This window comes from Brassica napus, chromosome A9 (genome assembly GCF_020379485.1).
Source record: "Brassica napus cultivar Da-Ae chromosome A9, Da-Ae, whole genome shotgun sequence".
Classification (NCBI taxonomy): Eukaryota; Viridiplantae; Streptophyta; class Magnoliopsida; order Brassicales; family Brassicaceae; genus Brassica; species Brassica napus.
The window spans coordinates 15,810,757-15,832,003 of NC_063442.1; the positions used below are offsets into that span (position 1 = coordinate 15,810,757).

Here is a 21,247-nt window from a genome sequence, read left to right on the forward strand (position 1 = left end):
TAAACTATTTTAGGTAACATTGACATTTTTAAAAAATAGCAAACTAAAATAATGATTTGTCGTAATACGATTGGCCGTTTAACATCTTATGTGGATGCTTTCAATGGCCTCAACTTTTATATAGTATATAGATTGTTATCTTGACTGAGTATATCACAAAGTCTCTAGAGTCTTCTACGAAATATAGAATCTCTGGACCGTTATTGATACATTGATCCCAAATAAAAAAAAAGAAGATATTTCAAAATCTCCATTTATCATATCTAATGGTTAATCCCGAAAGTTATGGAGTAAATTTAAAACCCCATTAATTTTCCATATTTAATTCTCCTTTTCCATATTGTTTTAGGAAAATAATATTTTCTATATTCCATAACTCACCGACCCTCTCAACATTATAAATAAGAGACTGATTCCCTCACCAAGTCTCATCCTCAAGTCCATTCTACAAAACAAAACCCTAGAACTCTTCGCCGCTTTTAACCTAACTAATCAAAACAAACAATGTCTGAGTCAAACAAGAAATTTACATTGATAAGCTCCGATGAGGAGCCTTTCGAGGTGAGTGAAGCGGTTGCGCGTGAGTTCGAGATCGTAGCGCACATGCTCGAAGACGGCTGCTCTGGTAGCAGTATCCCGATCAAAACCGTCAACAGTAATATCCTCGGCAAAGTGATCGAGTATTGCAAGAAACACGTTGAAGTTGGTAACATCGAAGGAAACTCGGAGGAGGCTAAGAAGGAACTCGAAGAGTTCGACAAAAATTTTATTGCTGTGGAGATGGAGACGCTCTTTTCACTCATCCTCGCAGCTAACTATCTCAACGTCAAAGGCCTTCTCGACATTGGTTGCCAGAAGGTTGCAGATACCATCAAAGACATGGAACCAGAGGAGGTTCGCTCTATTTTTAAAATCCAGAATGATTACACTCCTGCAGAAGAGGAAGAAGTTCGCAAGGAGAACATTTGGGCTTTTGAGCGCTAATTTTTTTTCTAGTTTTCTGAATTTTGGTGTTATTTGTTTTTGTTTTTTTGAGACTTGGTTTGTCTCTTTTCTTTAAAATTCGTGAATGGTTTTTAATAGTTTTCTCCAAGTATGCATTATTGAGTTATTCGTTTATTTAGTTTTAAGAGTTTTTGTTCCGTTTAGTTTCATGGTTATCATGTTGATCATGAATGCCTTTGAGTTTGAGATCGTTAGCCAGCGAGGATGAGTTTTACTTCCGTCTAGTTTCATGGTTATGTTGATCATCATTCTTTACTTGGACCGGTAAGAACTCTTACGAATCTTGATATATTTCACGACCAAAAAATGACTTGAGATCTTCATGTTTATGTTCAATATAGACGTCGCCGCCGCTTTTTTTTTGTTTTGTTTTGTTTGGGCCAATGTTTCTATTTAGGGTTTCTCTTAGTGTTACTGGTTTATATATTTTGATTGATTTAAAAATTCAAGTAAAATTTAGATATTTTTAGGTTTTCTCTTGGATTTGAATTTTTTGTATTTTTAACAAAAAAAATCCATTCAAATACATTTTAAAATCAAATTTATCAGTAAATCTTACGATTGAATAACACTTGATTTGATATAGAATTTATGAATCATTAAACCAATAACACATGATTTTAATATAGATTTGAAAATCATAGAACCGATAACACTTAGTTCGAATTTTCAAATCCATTAAAATACAACAACCAATAACCCCATTTAAAACCCCCATTAATGGATTTTCAAATCCATTAAACATTTCTTACACAGAAGTCTTCTCCAAGCACATAGAAGCTCAAACGAAAGTAACCCACCGAGAATCGTATCCTTCAATGGCTCTATGAACCATAAAAATGTTAGAATCAAATTCTTGGGGTTTTTTGGATGAATATAGAGAGAAAGTAAAGATATGTTGTTTTTAGTTCATAAGAATTGAGAAAGTGTAAATTGATTTTTAGGTGCAGTAAAAGGTTCAAATTAGTTATTCATGGTGGTTGGTGTATTGATAACAATGATAATATTGTGAATACTTAGAAGATGTGGGTGATAGAGTAAAATATGCATTTAAAAAAAAAAGTGATGAGATTTCGTGAATAATCCGAACTTTGAGGGTGAAAGAGTCAAGTCAAAGTTCAAGAAAAAACATGGGTTAGTTTTGTGTTTGACTTTACGTTTTGAGTCATATTTGTAAAAAGTCCACTCTTTTAAGTAACTTGTAATATACATTTTAAATAAGATTTTAAAATCTAGTTAGCAAAAATTTTTTTTTCTAAAATCTACGGTTCAAAAGAACAGATTTAGATCTTTATATGCAAAACAAACATTATTTTACAATAACACTAGGGGGTAATTGGTTAGGCTATAGATGTATAAGTTTTGTGGTAGGATTTCATTTGTAGTTTTTGTTGTTGTAGCTATGTTTTTTTTGATTTTTTTAAAAAGTGAACGAATAAAAAATAAGGTTGTAGATGCTGTAGTTTTTATTTAGGATTTATTAAATCATTAAAAGTTGATTGGAAAATAAATGCTGTAAAAATATTGTTAGCTTTAACTTTTAAAATAAAACTACATCATCATTGGTTAAGATTATTAATTTAAAATAAAGTAAAAAAAATCAAATTAAAACTTAACCATTCATCACCATATTTAGAGATTTTTGCAGATCAATCTGAAAACATAGTATTTAACTATTTACTAGATTTTGACCCGCGCTTGGAAAGCGCGGGATTGTTGGATTATATTATAATACAAAGTTTTATTATATCGAAAAACATAATTTTTAACAGCTATATAATCTACAAATTAGTTTATTTGAGATTTTATATGTACATTTTTACGTAAGTTTCTTTTTGACATGAGAATTATATCCGGATCAAAAAAACAAACCAAACCGACCCAAAATTATAGGTTTAGTTCAGGTCCAGAGAAGGTAACATATTGGATTTTTTTTGACCCGCAGGTCTTTGTTTGAGTCCGGGTTCTACCCTAGACCCGAACATAAATATGTGTTTATTAGGTATATTTGGATATTCCGAATATGTTTCCGGTATTATGTATATTGTTTTTAAGTTTTTGGTTTACGATTAGAGTTTTGATTTCAGGTAAATTTTTCAAATTAAAAAAAAAATTGGGTGTTTGGATAAAATTTTGGGTATTTTTCAGTTCATCGTGTCAGATTTTGAATAAGATTTTAAAATTTTAGGTATTTGAATTTTTTTGGTATTTGTTTGGAGTTTCAAATACTTTTCGTGTTTCAGATATTTTTCAGATTTTTTATATTTAAAATTCTTTTAGAATCTTAAATACCCGAACAGATGTGGACCCATTACGTCCATATCAGGTTCAACAACCTTTTGATATAAATTTTTAATGTTATTGTACAAAAACATGGTTGATGAAATATTTTTCTGAGTAAAGGTATCATAAGAAATAATATTAAGATCTGTTAAAAATATTTAAAATATTGTATGTTTAGAATGATTAATCTATTATCAGAAAAATAATAAATAGTTATACATAACTCCAACAAGTTTTTTATATTAGATTTTTTTAAACTCTTTCCTTTTTAATAGTATTGATTCGTTTTAAGTGAAAAATATATAAAAGTATAATATCTAAATAAATAATTTTCAAAATCTTGAATAATCAATATTGATATCGTGAAGTCAGGTTAGCTTTAATAGAACCAATGAATTTCTTCATTTTGTGAAGGTAACATGAATATTCAGAAAAATCATTTTTAAATATGAAAATATTATTAAACTATAAACGGTTGAAAGTTTAGTATATGATATGAGATTTTAGTGGGAAAGTTTATATATGATATGATTATTTTATTATAAACGAAAGAAGAAGTTAGAATGTACACATATATGTCTTGTAATTTATCTTGCTTTAAATCATATATTATATGATAAAAGTGATAATATAAAACATTAGTTTCAATGCTTTTACGATTAAAAATCAAAATGATAAATATAGTAATAGTAATGATTAGGATTTAGTAGTGAGATTTAAATAAATAAAAGAATTGACTAAATTATTGTTGGAGAAATATATGGTAACATATTGTTAGTATAAATTTAAGGTAAGACCACAAAATAATGAATTAAATGAAAGGGTCCAAATAACTTTTATAGGTAGATTTTTTTATACTTCTTGTCTTTTAATAGTATTGATGATTATGGTTTCACATGGACATATGAAAACAAATAATATAACTCAGTTTTAGCCATAGGTTTTCAATTAGTTATTTAACAATAAGGAAATTAAAATGATTTACAAATATTTCTTCTATTTTTTCATGTTTTCAACTATTTAAAAACTTCTTTAATTTTTCTTTGAAACTTGATCTATTTTATTAATTTTCATTTTCTATTTCCTCGGAGATATCTCTACTGGTGTAAAAAATATTGAAGAACTTGACATTGTAACAACTCACAAAGCATGAAAGTTTATTAATAATAAGAGAAGCAAACAGTTAAAATCTACAATTTTCCACATTCAGCGGGAATAAATGAGACCTTATCCTTCTCAAGATCATGAACAACATTAAAATTCTGTTGCTGAAAGTTTCCAAAAATAGACATCCCATTAGATTTCCCCATAGCCAAACACAAAACGCCCGTACTCGGATCCTCCACCATGTAATTCTCTCCGGGAAGCTCCAAATCCGCACCCTTAAAATGAAAAACAAGCTTAGGAACAGCTAAGTTCTTCGCCTCATTAGGTAACGTATAACACAAGTCAAGTCCTGTGGATCCTGATTCATCTACTGGTAAACTCATCCGAGAAGTAAACTCCCTCTTCAAGGTATTAAACACAACCTCCTCTAGATACGTGATGGTCGTGCCAGAGTCTATGATCATGCCTCCAGTTCCATCTTCAGCTAGTTCGAACATAGACTTTTCCATAGAAAGACGTTTTGATCCAACGGTGATGCCTTGTAGGTCAAGGTAATAGAACGAGGGCTGTCTAGGGTTTCGTAGCAAGGACGTGGTTTTGATGAGTTCCCCTTCTGACCTTCCACCGCTTTTCTTGACGATCTCCGAGGCTAGAGATCCAATGAACAGCGAGCTAGACGCTTCGGTATCATCAATGGTGGTTAAACAATAAGAGAACTTAGTCTCCTTGAGCTGAGTTATAAGCGAGAGAGGTCCACGACCAAGACCTACAAGACCCGACCCTTGTGAAAACCCGTCTCCTTGGTTCTCATCACCACACCCAAACCCTATTCCCGAAACCGAGTTTTCGCCACCGAAAGTGAACGTTTCCATGGACAAGACCCCTCTTGTGGACGAGTAATCTCCATAGGTATACAAATACTCACAAGCTCCTCTCTCTTGGTTGCAACTAGACCGAGGCAAGGCTTCACAAAGACCAGAAGAGCATCCAATTTTTGAGTAAGAAGAAGACTTTTTCGGGTCGAAAATAGGAGTTGGTTGGTCGTAACAATCCGTGCAAGGCTTGCATTGAGTCCATATAAGGTCACTTCCAGTATCTAATACAGCCGAGTATTTAACCGGAGGGTTTCCTATAGCTAAATCCATAAGAAACTCACCGCTTCCGCCATGAGTAGGTGCTTTAATGTTGTTAGTATCATCAGGACCTGATGATTCAGCCAAAACAGCTGCAGCTCCTAACCTGTTTAGCCTGTGGAATCCACGGTTAATACCTCTTTGGATCTTTTGGATCTTTGTGAGGTTTTTACCGGAATCCACATGTTGTAGACTTAATCGTAAACCGGATCTTGGAGGAGGATGGTTTGTTAATGATTTTCTTGATGATGAAAGAGCGATGAAACATGAGAAGATGATAAGAAAGAAAGGGAGTAACAAGGAGGAAGAAGAAGTCATGGTTTGTGTGTGTGTGTGATTGGATTGATGTGAGGATTAAAGAGTGTTAGTTACTGTTTATATAAAGAAGTTTTCGGACACAAGAGAAAGAGTTAGAGAGTAAAGTTCGGCGTGTAGGAAAATAGACATTGTAACTTTTTCCTACTTAAACTGAGGAGATGCTGTTTGAGAGATCCATTCAAACAAGCAAGGCCTATTCTTCCTCTCGTTAACTGAGAAAACTTTGAAACTATTTTTTTCTCACCTAAATCTATTGATAAAAACATAAGCAATTATATATGGGGCCATTGTTAACTAGATGAATGACTAATAAGATGAAGGAATTAGATGAAAAAAAATGGAATAAATTTATATCATCCATTTCTTCATCAAAATTGCAATGGAATAATTTCTTTGATTTTTGTTTACTTTTATTGTGGAATTGGTTGAATGCTCATTTCATTTGACTCAACGTAAATGGTATATATTTGCATGAAAATGATAAAATAAATTATTGCACATCATGATATTTCCATAAAATAACAATCTAGTTGCAACTATAAATGGGCTCAAAACTATATTGAGATTGAATTTGTCTGTTGTTCAAAAAAAAAAGATTGAATTTGTCTAAATATTGGTAAACTGATACTGTAGATTAAGATTCTGATAATCTGAATCTAAATTTTTAATTTTTAATTAAATTGTAATTAACTTTTCTAAATATGTTGATAAAAACAATCAATTTACTACATGGACCTAGTGTTAACTAGACCCACTTAAACATGCTCATTCTATGTCTAAAGAAACCACTCATAAAAGAACATCAACATCTTGGGAATTAGTCCAAACATGATCATCCACTGTCTTAAAAAAAAAAAACTTTACACTGTTTTGTCTTCAAGTTATGAGTTGTCAACAAGCTTAAGTCCCCATTCCCCAGCTTATATCCTCACAGTATCTCACATGCTTAACGACGTCACCCGTGTCAGATCGCTTATTTGTTTTGCAATCATATATAGTAAGGAGGAGCATGGAAACAAGGACCTGGTGACATAGCTCTACCACAAGGAGGATTCATCATATCGGTTTGATTCTCTTGCTTATACATAACCCAAACGTAGACCAAGCACTAATAACCAACTTATAAGTCAAGCTCAATAAGTACATTGCCCCAAGTTTTCCTGTTATGCATTAGCTTTGATGTCCTTCGTGACTTGGCTGATGTATTCCAATCACATCTCTAGTTACCGTTGGATTCTCCCAGTACATTGTTTTCAAGATCTCAAGTATCCTGTTGTTAAAGAAGTGATCAACACAGCTTTGAGTTTAACCTCTTCTGATGGCTGCTTTTGTTCTTCTCCTGGTTTGATCAGTTTTGGTAACACTTCTTGGCTTTGAACGCAAGAAATGATCTGCTTTGTGACTTGTGGAGATACACCTGTTTTCTCATCAAAGACTCTTATCTGAAGACCTATCCTCTCATCAGCTTTGGCTAAGTAAGCTTTATAGTAAGTACCTTGTGATTAGTCCCCACACATTGTTTGAAGGATGGAAAAGGTAACGACCCAAGTGATCAACCACGGCACACTCTTTAGTAAACTCTGATCTTCTTCACAGAAGAACATTTTGTCATGGTCGTTGTAGTCATGAGCTAGATGGATGTAAAGATGAGACAAGACACGCTGATCAGTTTCCTCTTCAGCATATCTCCATGGAAATGAGCTGAGTTTTGAGCAAAGCCACTAAACTGATTAGCTAATGTGAAGTCTTTTGGTAACAACCAAGTGGTGTCTAGGAACGGTTCACAGAATAATAGATCATCGAACTGCTCTCCTCCTTCAACGACCAAGACTCTATCTGTCAACATTGCACACAGAAACGCTGAGGCAATACTTATAATCCTGTTGCCTAATCCACTAAACTCCATCAACACAACATACTTGCATCCTTCTGAGTCTAAATCACCGATTTGTTTCGGTTTAAGCAGTCTTTCAGCGTTGGTATATGGTCTGGTTCCTGGTCCACATCGTTTGTGAAGCTCTTCATAAGCTCTAAGCTTTGAAAGGAGATACAAAGAAAGTTTATACGGTGAAGGTTGAGATTGGTAATCTACTCATGCAAGAATCTTTGTTGAAACCAGACACAAGTAGTCCTCCAAGCAGAGAATCTTATGGAAAAACATTCAAGAAAATTTTATAAAACCATCACAAAGGCAAAACGTTTTAAACATATTTATAAGGGCTAATTGGCGAAATAGCTAAGTCTGGGAGAGAAATTAAGTATATGAACATGATTTTGACATAATTAAATGGGTAACAATTGTCTCTCACCTCATCCGGTTCTACCCTCCACGCTTACAAGTCTTCGGTGAAAGAGAGATAAATGACGTTTTGCAAATTAAATAGATGACGATGTGATAGAGAAAGAGATGACGTTGCGGGAAGGAGGAATGGATGATATTCACCATGCGCTGTGCAGATCTTAAGGAGAGAGTAGAAGCCACGTCCTCATGAAAATAACCGCATGCTATTTACTGAGTTCAATAAATATGTGGATGAGAATAGACCACCCTCAGAAAATATCTAGTATTCCATATATTTTGACAGTCTGTCCATCTCGTTGTTAAGTAAGAAAAAGACATTGACGAAGGTGAAAGCAGAGAACGAGTTAATGCTCAGCAGATTCGAACAGGTAATCATCAGTAACAACCAACTAATCCTTGTATTTATCTGTATTTGTAGTTGTTGATCATTATAGTATTTAATATGTATGATTGTCTCAATATGGAATGGACCATTTGATGTAGATCTGAGATAGTAATTTTTTTCCTCCAACCTACAGATGACAGGGCAGGATAAAGTCTTGCTTGTACATGGGACGTGGGTCCGTGATAGCGATCAACGGTGGATATTTGAACCTGACATAAGGGCCAAAGTAGAACATTTCATTCGAATTTTCTCCGGGATGACAATGACAGAGTTATTGACTTCGGTGAGAGAACGCTATCAACTATCATCGACAGATGCTACGCTGAAGCTTTCATATCAGTATCCCGAATGGGTGAGCTTTGGAGATGGAGAGCTCGAAATGCCTCAGTACATAACCGAGGACACAAAAGTCGGTGTGTTTCTAAACATGAGGAGATCTATTGAAGAAGTTCCTCTATATGTCTCTATCTACCGCCAATCACATGGAGGGAAGCTACTTACTAAGGGGCGCGAGACAGAACAGAAGGTGCCTATGGCCGAGGATGTTGGAGATGGAATCGATGAAGAAGACTGGCATACCTTTGCACTATCCAAAACCCCACTGACCATTCCACTCACTCAGCCGAAAACAAAGGCGATTCCACATTAAGTTCCAGACTATTCCGTTTCAAAGGCGGTGCGATCTGAAGAACGACTCCCTACTATTCCACTTTCTCCAGGTAGAATAGTAATCACAGAAAGAGGTGATCCCACCCGCGCTACCAGTCGTCAGACATGCCCGAATGATAGGGAAAAAACAAACGTCCTGTGGAAGAGGAAACAGATTCAGTCTGACTCAGATGATGACATGGTCGTTCCTGTTGTTCCCCCAGTTGTTGGTGAAACCAGAGAAGGGTCTAGGCCGGTCCGGAGACGTCTATTATTTGGAAATGCTGGCATTCCAGACACTGACGGTGGAGTTGGAGATTCAAACTCTGGTTCAGTTGATTCTGAAGAATTACCAGTAGACGATGGTCTACACTGGGGTAAATTCGATGAAGCACTCCACGAGATGCTAAACAACCCGTATACGCCAGCTTTTTTTGGAAGGGATGCTCCACCTGTATTCAACAATCGGGAGGGAACAGGTAAAAAAAAACTTCTAAGTAAATACAAATGTAAAGCGACATGATAAGGAATGAAATTTAATAGAATGGATTTCTCATGCTGCTTTCTATACTATATTCGTATAGTAGAAACTAATTCCATACTATATAAAACAATTGACATGCAGCTGAATGTTTCATTGACTTTGTAGGGGTTGACACGGCTCTGGCCGACATCCAATACGAGGGAGATGACTTTTATGTGGGTCGTGTTTTCAAATCCAAAGCCGACTGTAAAATCAAACTTGCAATACATGCTATAAACCGAAAGTTCCATTTCAAGACCACTCGTTCAAGCCCTTCCATACTACTTGCACAATGCGTTGGTGATGCATGCCCATGGCGCGTGTATGCGGTCTTGTTAGATGCAAGTGGGAACTTCCAAGTCAGACAAGCTAACCTAGTTCACTCTTGCACCGTTGACGACCGTAGAAACTACCACAAACTTGCAACGAATGTCGTGATTGGCCAGATATTGCAATCTCGTTTTGTTGGTATTAAGAAGGACCCCACTGCCGCCGCAATAAGGAAAATATTGCTAGATGAATTTCATGTCAACGTTTCATACTGGAAAGCTTGGAGAGCTAGAGAGATGGCGATGGAGCACGCAATGGGGACAATGGTTGGAAGTTATGCACTGATACCTTCATATTTGGCACTCCTTCAGTCTTCTAATGTAGGAACCGTATGCTACCTGGAAAGTACGGATGAAGAAGAAGGTGGAACACGGTTTCAATACTGTTTTGTTGCTTATGGAGCATCGGTGGCAGGGTATTCGTCTATGCGGAAAGTTATTGTTGTTGATGGGACGTCGCTTAAAGGAAAGTATGGTGGGTGTCTACTTTCAGCCTCAGCACAAGATGGGAATTTCCAAATATTTCCCCTTGCGTTTGCTGTTGTTAATAGCGAAAACGACGATGCTTGGGAATGGTTTTTCCAGAGGCTACAAACTTTTGTTCTGGATACCCCGGGCTTGGTTTTTATCTCTGATCGCCATGCAAGTATCGCCACTGGACTGAGGAAGGTAAATATCTGGACAATCTTCATTGAACATTAAAGTTAGCACATTCCATTTTTTCCAACTATACTATATGTAACATTCACTGACTATATAATATATTTGTACTTGTACATGTATACAACCATGCTCAGCATGTCATATGTGTTGTCCATTTGTGGAGAAATGTGATGGCAAAATACAAGAGTAGCAGACTCGCCAACCTTATGTCCGCTGCTGCAAGAGCTTTCACCGTGACTGAATTTAATAAGAAGTTTATTGAAATTAAGAAAATCAGCCCAAATTGCGCGGCTTACGTGGTTGATATAGGTAACGATTATATCTGATATTATATAATATCCGACGATACTATACTATATTGCTTTATTTCTATTCTATCTAATACAATAAAGTACTAAATATAAAACTGCCCACTACTTATTAATGTTGTTAACAGGGTTCGACCAGTGGTCTAGGGTTTATTTCAGGGGGAATAGGTTCAACATCATGGATTCAAACATAGCTGAATCCTGGAATGGGGTGTTTAAGGAAGCACGTGAATATCTCCTCATTACCATGTTTGAGTACATACGTACAACAGTTATGTCTTGGTTCGCATTGCGTCGAGCGAAATCAACCCGGAAGCAAGGAACTATCACCCCAAATGTCAGGAAACTCGTGGAGGAAAACTTTGATCTCTCCACCGCTATGGCTGTACGTGATATAGCCGATCTTGAATACCAAGTGCAGGACCCCACCGGGGAGTGCTTCACAGTTTTATTGGATCCCGGTACTTGCACATGTGGTGAGTATCAACTAATAGGGATACCCTGTATGCATGCGCTTGCTTGTTCAACCAGGGTTGGATTTCCATCTGATGCGCTGGTGGCACCGGCTTACCGTGTACCAACATGGTGCCAAGGCTTCATTGGAAAAATATATCCGGTCCCATCTGTTGGTGGATTAGAACTCGGATCTGGAACTAGAGCTCCATTACTTCCACCGGCAGTACGCCGCCCACCTGGACGTCCTAGGAAAGTCAGCATCCTATCACGTGGGGAGTACAAGGTAATCTACTCTACCATTTATGAAATTTGTAATCAATGAACGGAATAGTTAGATCAACTTATGGAATAGTCAGGCCGAGTAGGTAATTGTTCAAATGGACTAAATATAAAATACAATATGTAAATATTATCGTAATACCTATTAATATGGAACGTTATATATTCTACATTTAGGCAAGAATGATATCTGTTTAAATTTGGTATGTAGAAAGGAGGAAGCTCGTCAAACAGGAAATGCAAACGTTGTGGCCGTTTGGGACACAACAGGGCATCCTGCCGCAACCCAATATGATAAGCTATAACTATGGAGAAGGCAGTTCGATGAAATCTTTTGGGAACTAGGTGATTATGCAGTAGCCAGTGTCGTCTAAAGACCGGACATGTACAGGAAGTGGAAAGGGGCGAAAACAGTGTTTTAACCAAATAGAATGGTATATGCTTTACAGTGATATATCTATCTATTTGGTATGTACATATTATGTTATGTAAACCCCTTTAAATCACAACTCTTGTGGTTGTTGTACGGAACACTCCAGACCTTCTCTTTTGTCTAATATTAATAATGTCGTTTTCCACTATTTGCTCACACCTTATAAGCCTTTAGCGTTTAGGTTGTTGTTTCTATACCATTTATGATTAGTACTATACTATTACTAATACCTTTAAACCGTTAACAATAGAAATCCTAAACACAACATCTCCACTCTTACGAAAAACTAAATTCTAAATCCAATACAATAACACCTTTTAATAATACAAAAACCTAAACATCAACACCCCCACCCTTATTGAAAACTAAACCCAAACCCCCTCCCCCCCCCCCCTCCCCCCCGCCCGTAACCCTATACACATTACCATTACCCCTTCTAACGTGATATTATAAATCGTCATACATGGAATAGACACATAAATCCAACATCCAACCCCAACACCCCAAACAACCCTTCATCAACACTAAACCCAATACCTTTACACACGTTAACATTTTCACCTAAGCACAGCAAACCAACCCGTAGGGAAAACTAAACCCAAACCCCCACCCCACCCCCATAAACCCTAAACCCAATACAATGCCCCCTTTTAGACATGTTGTGCTTGTTGTACGGAACACCGGTAGACCTTCTTTTTTGTGTAATATTAATAATGCAGTTCTGTACTATGTCCACATATCTTACAAGCATTTCGTGTTTAGATTGTTTATTCTATACTATTTATTACCAGTACTATACTATAATTAGTCTTTTAATTCGTTAACAATCGAAATACTAAACATAACATCCACACGCTTATAGAAAACTAAACCCAAACCTCCCCCCCCCCCCCCCCAATAACCATAAACAACATAAATATCTTAGAAGTAACCCAAAAGATTCAACGTACTATACCATTTGTTCTAAGACTATACTATATTAAAGTTAATATGGTGAAGCTGAAATTCACATACAAACCAATAACCATTACAAAAGGAACTCTATACAGTTAAAAAAAAATTTGCAAAACACCCCCTAAAAAGACACATAAACCCAACAATCCAACCCCAACAAACCAAAGAACACATCCTCAACACTAAACCCAATACCTTTGCACTCACTAACAATAAAAAGAAAACCTAAACACAACAAACCAACCCGTAGGGAAAACTAAACCCAAACCCCCCACCCCACCCCCCCTAAACCCTAAACCCTAAACCCAATACAATACCCACTTGTATGATACAAAACGTAAACACCAACACCCCCACCCTTTTTGAAAACTAAACCCAAACCCTCCCCGACCCCTTAATCCTATAGACAGTACCATTACTCCTTGCAATGTGAATTTACCAACCGTCATATATGGAATAGATAGTATCGGAAGATTGGTCAAATAGTATGGAATATAGATGAAATGTGTAGAATTTACATAGGATTTTGTAGATGAACATAAACTTGGGTATGACTCAAGATAGACTGACTTAGCATAACCTTCGTTACACATGTTGTACAATCAGTACTCTAAACGGTAAACACTAACTGCTGAAAAATATACTATTTTAATTGCATGGAATAAAGAAACCTGGGACTGAGGACATCATAAGTTAAACATAAGAAATCATCGTTTGTTATTCTGAAGAAACAAAGTATCACAGAATAAAACATAAAGAGGTAGGAGAAAGGAAATTCAGCAACACAATGTGGATTACATCAAACACGAATGAACATAAAGTAGTACAGTTCTGAAAACGACTAAACTGCAGGATTAGGGGGGACCACCTTAAACATACCCAGGGTAGAGATCGCATAGTTCTCCGCTGCAACACGAACCTCCTCTTCAGTGAGAGCCAGATCAATCAAAGGCTCCATCAGTTGAGTCGGTCTGTTTACCCGGAGATAGTCCTCCACCCCTTTCTCCTTCATCCAGATTCTGTCCCAAACCAATCGAGGCGGTCCCTGTTGCAGCAACATCTTCTCCATCTCGTGGTGTTGACTGGAGAATAATACAAACAAGTAATATGATATGGAATAGTCTGGTGAGATTATGGAATGACATACTATAGAAGAATAATTTCATTGTATTGAGATTTACCTCGGGAGCACCAGTATGTGTAGTGGGTCGATCGGGATTAACCTCTGTATAGTTAAAATCATCATTCTGACCTGGGAATGGTGACGAATGTCTCCCAGGACTGAACCCATACGTTGCTCCCATATCCGCACCTCTAAGCCCGGACTTCAGTAACTGATTGATCTTATCAAACTCCCCTGTGACCTTAGTTTCCAAATGGGCAATCGCGGATATAGCTGCTTGTAAGTCGGTTCGAAGGCCTCCCACTTCAGAATTAAAATGGCCCTTCAAACTCAGAATATAGCCCTCAAACATTGCAATTACCTTATCCTCGTATACGTCAGCTGCACGCCTAAGTAATGTTTCGACATCAAAATGGAAACTCTCACCACCATGCGGGACACCCGAGGGGTTAGCTGATGATTGCCCTCTCGGATCTCCAGGGTAACCACCACTCTCTGCGCCACCATGATGAGCATTATCCTTTTCAACCAGTTCTGGAACATTTTCATCACTTGACTCCGAAGTTTGTGCATGACCCTTCTTCAGTTTAACATCATCCGCTTTCACACCACCTGACCAAGTGTTATGCTCAAATGGGTAATCATCGTCAATCAAAGAACCAATGGTATCAACACTCGTATCTTCCTTATCTCCCAACCCACGATAAAGATCCTCCCCCACTTCATATGTGCTAATCAAAGACCGTACATATGCCTGCAACACAAATACAGGATAGAGAAAGTCAGGAAATAGTAAGTAAGTAGTGTGGTCAAATAAAGTCAAGTGTAGGTCCATGAAAGGGAAATAGTATGGTTTCAATTGACATATGGAATGACATATATATGAAATAGACAAATACATTGACTAACCTGTCCCAGTTGATCAACCGTCTTGGCCGAGACAATGTTGACTACCACCTTTCTATCAACAACTCTCCTGATAATCTCTTCGCTGAACAAGCTGGAATCTGCTAGAGGATCCGCACCGCCAGTCTTAATAATGATAGAAGGACATGCAGTCACAGTAACCAATACCATAGCATGGGTAAATCCTTGAATGGCCATTGTATCCTTCACATAATTAACTGCAGATCTTGCTTTTGTACTTCTAACCGTCAGTAAAAATGACTCCCTGCCCCATGGATACTTCAGGAAAGCGTCAAGATCACCAAGCATGCTCACTATTTTGGGTCTGATTTTTGTTGTCCCACAAGTTGGACACAGAATTCCTTCCACCAATACCAACAACGAAAGCCGCAAACGGGTTAACCGATCCTTGTATTTTTTACCCCTCACAAGCCGCTCCATGATCCATCCCGGTGTGGGCTTCTCCTCTCCACGAAATAAATCATCCCATATTGACATAGATGATTTCCCTTTACTGGACGCCTTCCCTCGCCCGATACCTTTCTCGGGGGGTTCTCCAGTTAACCCAACCCCATCGCCACAGTTCAGTCCGGTGACCATAGCAAAGTCTTGTATGGCATAGCGTATCGGCTTCCCAACGAAGATCCACCAAAGTTCATAATCTTTTGCAGTGACCAACTGGCGTGAGAGGCAGTAATGGAGGAACATTACTGAAAAAGTATGCGAACCCATCTGCAAAACTCTCTGGAACTGCGACTGATTCAACATTTCCAAGTCTTCTTCCTCTAGTGCACTCTTTATGATGTCAATCCACCGTAGGTTGAAGTAGTTATTAACCCGTTTCCGCCCTGATGGTTCCGAGCCCGCTTCAAACATTCTCAGAGGAAGACCTAATTCGTCCATTTTGGCACTGCCTAGCATGAAAACAATGCAACCCGTAAGAGTGACAGAGACATGAAATAGAGTAGCTACTTGCAATACTATTCCATATACATATAGAATGCGATTCCAGTGACGGAGATGGTCTAGTATGTGCACAAATATGAAGTAGAAGATTCTGCAAACCTAACAAAAATCAATTACAATTCAAGATAGTCATATAGTCATATATTGTACAGATAATTACGGATCCAAACAAAAAACCCAAAAAATGAAAACGATAGACAGTGAAATGGGTTTCATAATCCTCATTCTAGTATTGATTTCCGTTGCTATCTGATACTGAATATCTATCCCTACCGAGATGGCAATAACAAACTGTATAGAATGAAAACAATACCACACATAAAAAAGAGATTCAAAGTAAATGGAATAGCACACGGCATCACTATGTTATTCACATACTATATTACAATTGAAAAACAGAAATGGTCTAGTATGGTCAGATTTATGAAATATCCTAAGTCCCGGATTGAACAATGAAACCACTTTAATATTCAAAATCCTATTTTCGTGTTCAGATAATGACGGTTGAAAACCAAATAAACAGATAACTGAAAGCGACCACGCAGAAATCACAGTTACAACATTCCAAACAAAGGCACGGACTCGATTTTTGTTTCTATCTGCAATTTACTACCACGTGCAAAGACCAGTAAATCGATACAGTACAGAAAAGAAATAGACAATTAAAGCTCTCGTATAGTTGAAAAGAACAAAGAAACGGACAACAAGACTCAATTCCGGTCGGAGTAACTGGAAATTTCAAGAAAATAGAAAAGTAAATTCGAACTCACGAGAGTACCGGATGCTTTCTTGCCGGAAGAAGAACTGTAGAATGCCTTCCGTGTTCCGATTCGTCGGTTCGTGAAGTAAAATCGCGGTGACGAGCAGTTTAAAGTTTGGCAAAACACGGCGTGAATTTGCGGTGGTGATGAAAGAGAAGAATAGTGCTTAGTTTACAGAGAAAGGTATGGTAAAGTAAAAAATGATTATGTGGGTTAACGATGCGCCACGACAGTTGCGTGAACAGTTATTTTTTTTAGTTAATTTTTATTTTTTGCCCGTTACTCCCGGTTAATAAGGAGGGCAAAATGACAATATTTTATAAAAGGTGAGTCATATATCGGTGAGTTAGGGAAATTAGCCATCGAGTGAATTATGCGGTTATTGGACGTCATACAGTGCAATTCCCCAATTTATAATCTCTTCTTTTTTTTTTTTGGTACACCTTTTGGATTATGATCACTCTGCAAGGTTGAATCATCTGTGGATGTCACATTTGGTTCTGGTTTTATTTGCATGATTCTTGATGCTTCTGCAAAGCCAGGGAAAATCACCATGAAATAAGCTAAAGATCTCAGTGATCCTCATTGCTCCAAACAACCTGTATCTCTTTTCTTGGACGCCAATTTGTTCTTCAGGATGTTTATCAATGGCTTTGGAAATAGATAATCTCCTTCTGGAATGATACAGATCCATCAAAAAACCGTAAGAATTGGGAAAACGAAAGTATATATCAAATCTAATCTCTTCTCCCTTTCACCCTTCTTCATCTGCTAGATAGGAAACAAAGAAAAAAAAGAGTATGAGAAGATGTAAAGACAGTCAGATTCACATTCACTTATAACCTTACCATAAAAAAAAAAGAAACTGAAACTTTGGTAATAAAGACTTTTTGTATTTATCTAATTTGAGCAAATGTCAAAATCACAAATCTTGACTTAACAAATACGCTAATTTAAGAAGATAGAGCGTGTTACCTATATTAATAAAGTTGCATGGAAAGGCTCCTCAGGCCTCCACCTCAGCACTCCTATGTCTAAATTTCGCCACGTGTCCCTATTTTACAAAGCTTTTGTTCGTTTGATTTCATTTACGTTTCTTAAATTATGTTGTTTTGTGGGTTTAATTTTGTTTTGTCCATTTGTTTTTGTTTCGTGGGCCATTATCTTTCTCTCTGAATAGTTTAATGTGTTCCTGGGCTCTGGGCTCTTCTCTTCATCTAGAAAACTTAATTTGTTTTTTTAGCGTTTCTATGTTTCGCCATCGGGGTCTCTCCTGCTCCATCCTCTTCCAGAATCTGAGACTCCATCTCTATAACGTCTTCGGTTTAGAGATTTTTATTGGGCTTTTCTACTACTTTTAAACAAGGCCTATTGTTAACTAGGATTTGATTTTATTTTCCAATACGTTTCTGCTCTGGATAGAAGCCGTGCCTCTCTCGATATCACGATCTCTCAGCAATGAGTGTGTAACGGCTTGCCTTTCCAGAAATTTACTCCATTAATGGAAGCATTTACTCTACTACTATGTTTGACGAAAACAGCCGTCAAGCTCTTCTCTTCCAACTCGATACCGTTCCCCTATCCCTTCCCATTGCATCTGTTGAGAAACGTTTACAGTGAGGAAATTCAGCCAACGATACTCGCTTATGATGTATATATTTAGAAGTGTTTGAGAGGCCCGGAATGATAAGAAAAGTCGTGCGCGAATGGGTGTCTGATATGCTGTTGATTGATGGGAAGGTATGTGTTTTTTTTTGTTTATCATTATTAGTCTTATGTTAAGATCTTTTGGATTTTCTGAATTTGCTGAGAAAATATCCGTAATGGTAACAGTGCTGAGATGTATTTTTATAGAATCTGATGGTAAGATCTTATATCCGTTTATGCAAACATAAGGCTTGATGGTAAGATCTTATATCATTCGTGCACTTGGTGATTAGATTTAACATGAAAGCTTTTGGTCATTGTTTCGGGAAGAATTGTTTTAAGCTTTTATTTTATTTTTAATTCTTACACTTAAACCAATTTTTACGTTAGATATATGTATGCAAGTCAGATTAATCTTGAGAAAAACTTTGATCCTGAAATTTTGGGTTGTGTGGACAGATGAGCATGAATCTAGATGGCTGGAAGTTCCATGAGATGATCATTTCTCCTTGCAAAACTTGCTCTTTTTCTCACATTGTTTTTTTTTCTCAGGGCTGTATTTGATCCAATGGAAGGATCTATGGAATGACCCGAGAGAGCAAAATCATGCAGCATTAAGGATCAGATTTAACGTGGGGAGGAAATGATCTTATGGCGCAAGAACTCAGTTCTTCTCAACAACTCACTAACACGAATCTGAGCAGCTTTTTCATGTCTGATCTTCGAGTCATTGGTGAGATTCATCATGTTGTAAACAGAGCTACTTTGATTGACCCATCATCGCTCGATTTTTTTTGTTATTAGCGACGATGAACAGAAACAACTCCTCGACGGAAGACGAGGAAGGAATTTCTATGCTTTTCTCAGATTGTCCGACTCTTTGGAGAATTGGTGAAGTCTCATCTGCAGAGTCTGATAACAGATAGCTCACGACAAAGACAACAACAAAGCCCAAGTCGTTGAAGAGAAACAGAACACTACCAAGCCTCAAGATGATTTTGAAAAAGGAAGTTTCAAGCTCACATACAATGAGAATTAATCGAAGTCACCAAAAACAGAGAACGAAAGAATTGGTTCTTCAAACATCAGCTACCAACATTCGACTTCTTTGTCAGATAATGTCGAGCCAGATGCAGGGGCGATTACACAGATGAAAGAGATGATATACACAATGGCTGCGTTTTGACCAGTGAGTTCTGGATTGGAGAGAGTTAAGAAAACTCTGAGGAAGAACGTGAAGACGGATCCTTAAGGAGAACTTTTTAAAAAATTGAAGCATCACCATTATTTTTTCAGTTCATGAAATTTCTACCTTTTTCATCTTTTATCATTTTGAAAAAATCTATTAAAACACATTCAAATCCTATGAATAATTTTAATCAATATTTTTCTTTCAATTGGATCAAACTTTGTAAGTTCAATCTTCCTATAAATAAATAATATTTAAATAAAAACTCATAATATAATCCACTGTAAATAATTATGAAGATAGATAGAAAATTAATTAAAATAAATTTGTTTACAATTTTGATATTCACAATTCACCAAATCCCACTCTAACAACCTTTTAATATAGAAAATGAATCTTATATATTTTTGTTACCAAACACAGAATTTGAACAAGTAATAAAAAAAAGTTTACAGAAGAACGAAAACAAGAGAAATCTATTTGGAATAATCAAACTCAGGCAACGGAAAAACTACTTTAAATTTTTAGTCACCAAAAGAAACCTTTAAAAAATAGTAAAAAACAAAATGATCGAAACACAACTAATAATCGATACATAATCAGCTGAGATTTGATTAAAAACAGTTAAAAAAGCAAAATATATTAAGTAAAAGAATAAAAATAAATGGAAATAGACAATTTAAGGAAAATTCCCACAAATACTACATTTATATTAACATTTCTTATGTTTACACTAACCACTTTTAATTTAATTTTTAATGAAACGTAACAAATATTTATACCCTTAGGGTTAACTAATATAGGCTTAGGGTTTAGACTTGAGAAGTGGAGTAGAGTTTTTGGAATGTGAAATTTAAGATTCTAATAAATATATAAATAAACACTTAAAAATATAATTTAAAAAAATAGTTTTAAATATAATTTTCAATTTTTAAAAAGAAATTTTGAAAAAATTAAAAAATTTTGAAAAAATTAAATTCAAAAAAAATATTTATAAAAAATTCGAATTTGAAATAGTATATTTCGAAAACATAAAAAATAATTTTTTATTTATTTTTTATTTTTATTATTTTTTACTTATTTATTTAAATAATAATTTATTATATATATAAATAACAAAAGTATAAAAGTCTTTTGCCACTTAATGAAGAATGTATTTTTGAAAATGTTCATTTAGTCGTGGTAGAGATAAAAAGTGGTCCTATAAAAATGGTAAAGATGAAAGTGTCCCATAATATAACCCAAAATACCTAATTATAGAATTTTTTTCATAAAAATGTATATAAAATATTAAAATATTGCTTTTTACATTTCATCAAACCAAAATAAACAAGTTTTTTAATAAATAATGTGACACATAAGAATAGTTTTCTATTCTTTTTTTTGTCACAAACTCAAGTTAAAGAAACTTAATACCAAATTCATGAGAAACCACAACCAAATTATTAATATATAACTAAAGTCTATATTTTAAAAATAGTTGAGAAAACAAACAATAAATATAAAATAACAAATTTGCAAGAACAATA

General features: G+C 36.0%; 2 protein-coding genes and 2 pseudogenes across 2 annotated transcripts; 2 read left to right on the plus strand and 2 right to left on the minus strand.

Moving 5' to 3' along the window:
* Nucleotides 1–217: 217 nt before the first annotated feature.
* LOC106395771 (SKP1-like protein 18) lies at nt 218–1,065 on the plus strand. Its single transcript, XM_013836134.3, has one exon. The coding sequence runs from the start codon at nt 505–507 to the stop codon at nt 982–984; it is 480 nt and encodes a 159-aa protein (XP_013691588.1). The 5' UTR covers nt 218–504; the 3' UTR covers nt 985–1,065.
* A 3,363-nt stretch (nt 1,066–4,428) lies between these two features.
* Nucleotides 4,429–6,057, minus strand: LOC106395685 (aspartic proteinase nepenthesin-1-like). The gene has a single exon (XM_013836072.3). The coding sequence runs from the start codon at nt 5,844–5,846 to the stop codon at nt 4,479–4,481; it is 1,368 nt and encodes a 455-aa protein (XP_013691526.2). The 5' UTR covers nt 5,847–6,057; the 3' UTR covers nt 4,429–4,478.
* A 209-nt stretch (nt 6,058–6,266) lies between these two features.
* Nucleotides 6,267–19,058, minus strand: LOC106393991 (annotated as a pseudogene).
* Nucleotides 18,566–19,883, plus strand: LOC125578084 (annotated as a pseudogene).
* Nucleotides 19,884–21,247: the final 1,364 nt, after the last annotated feature.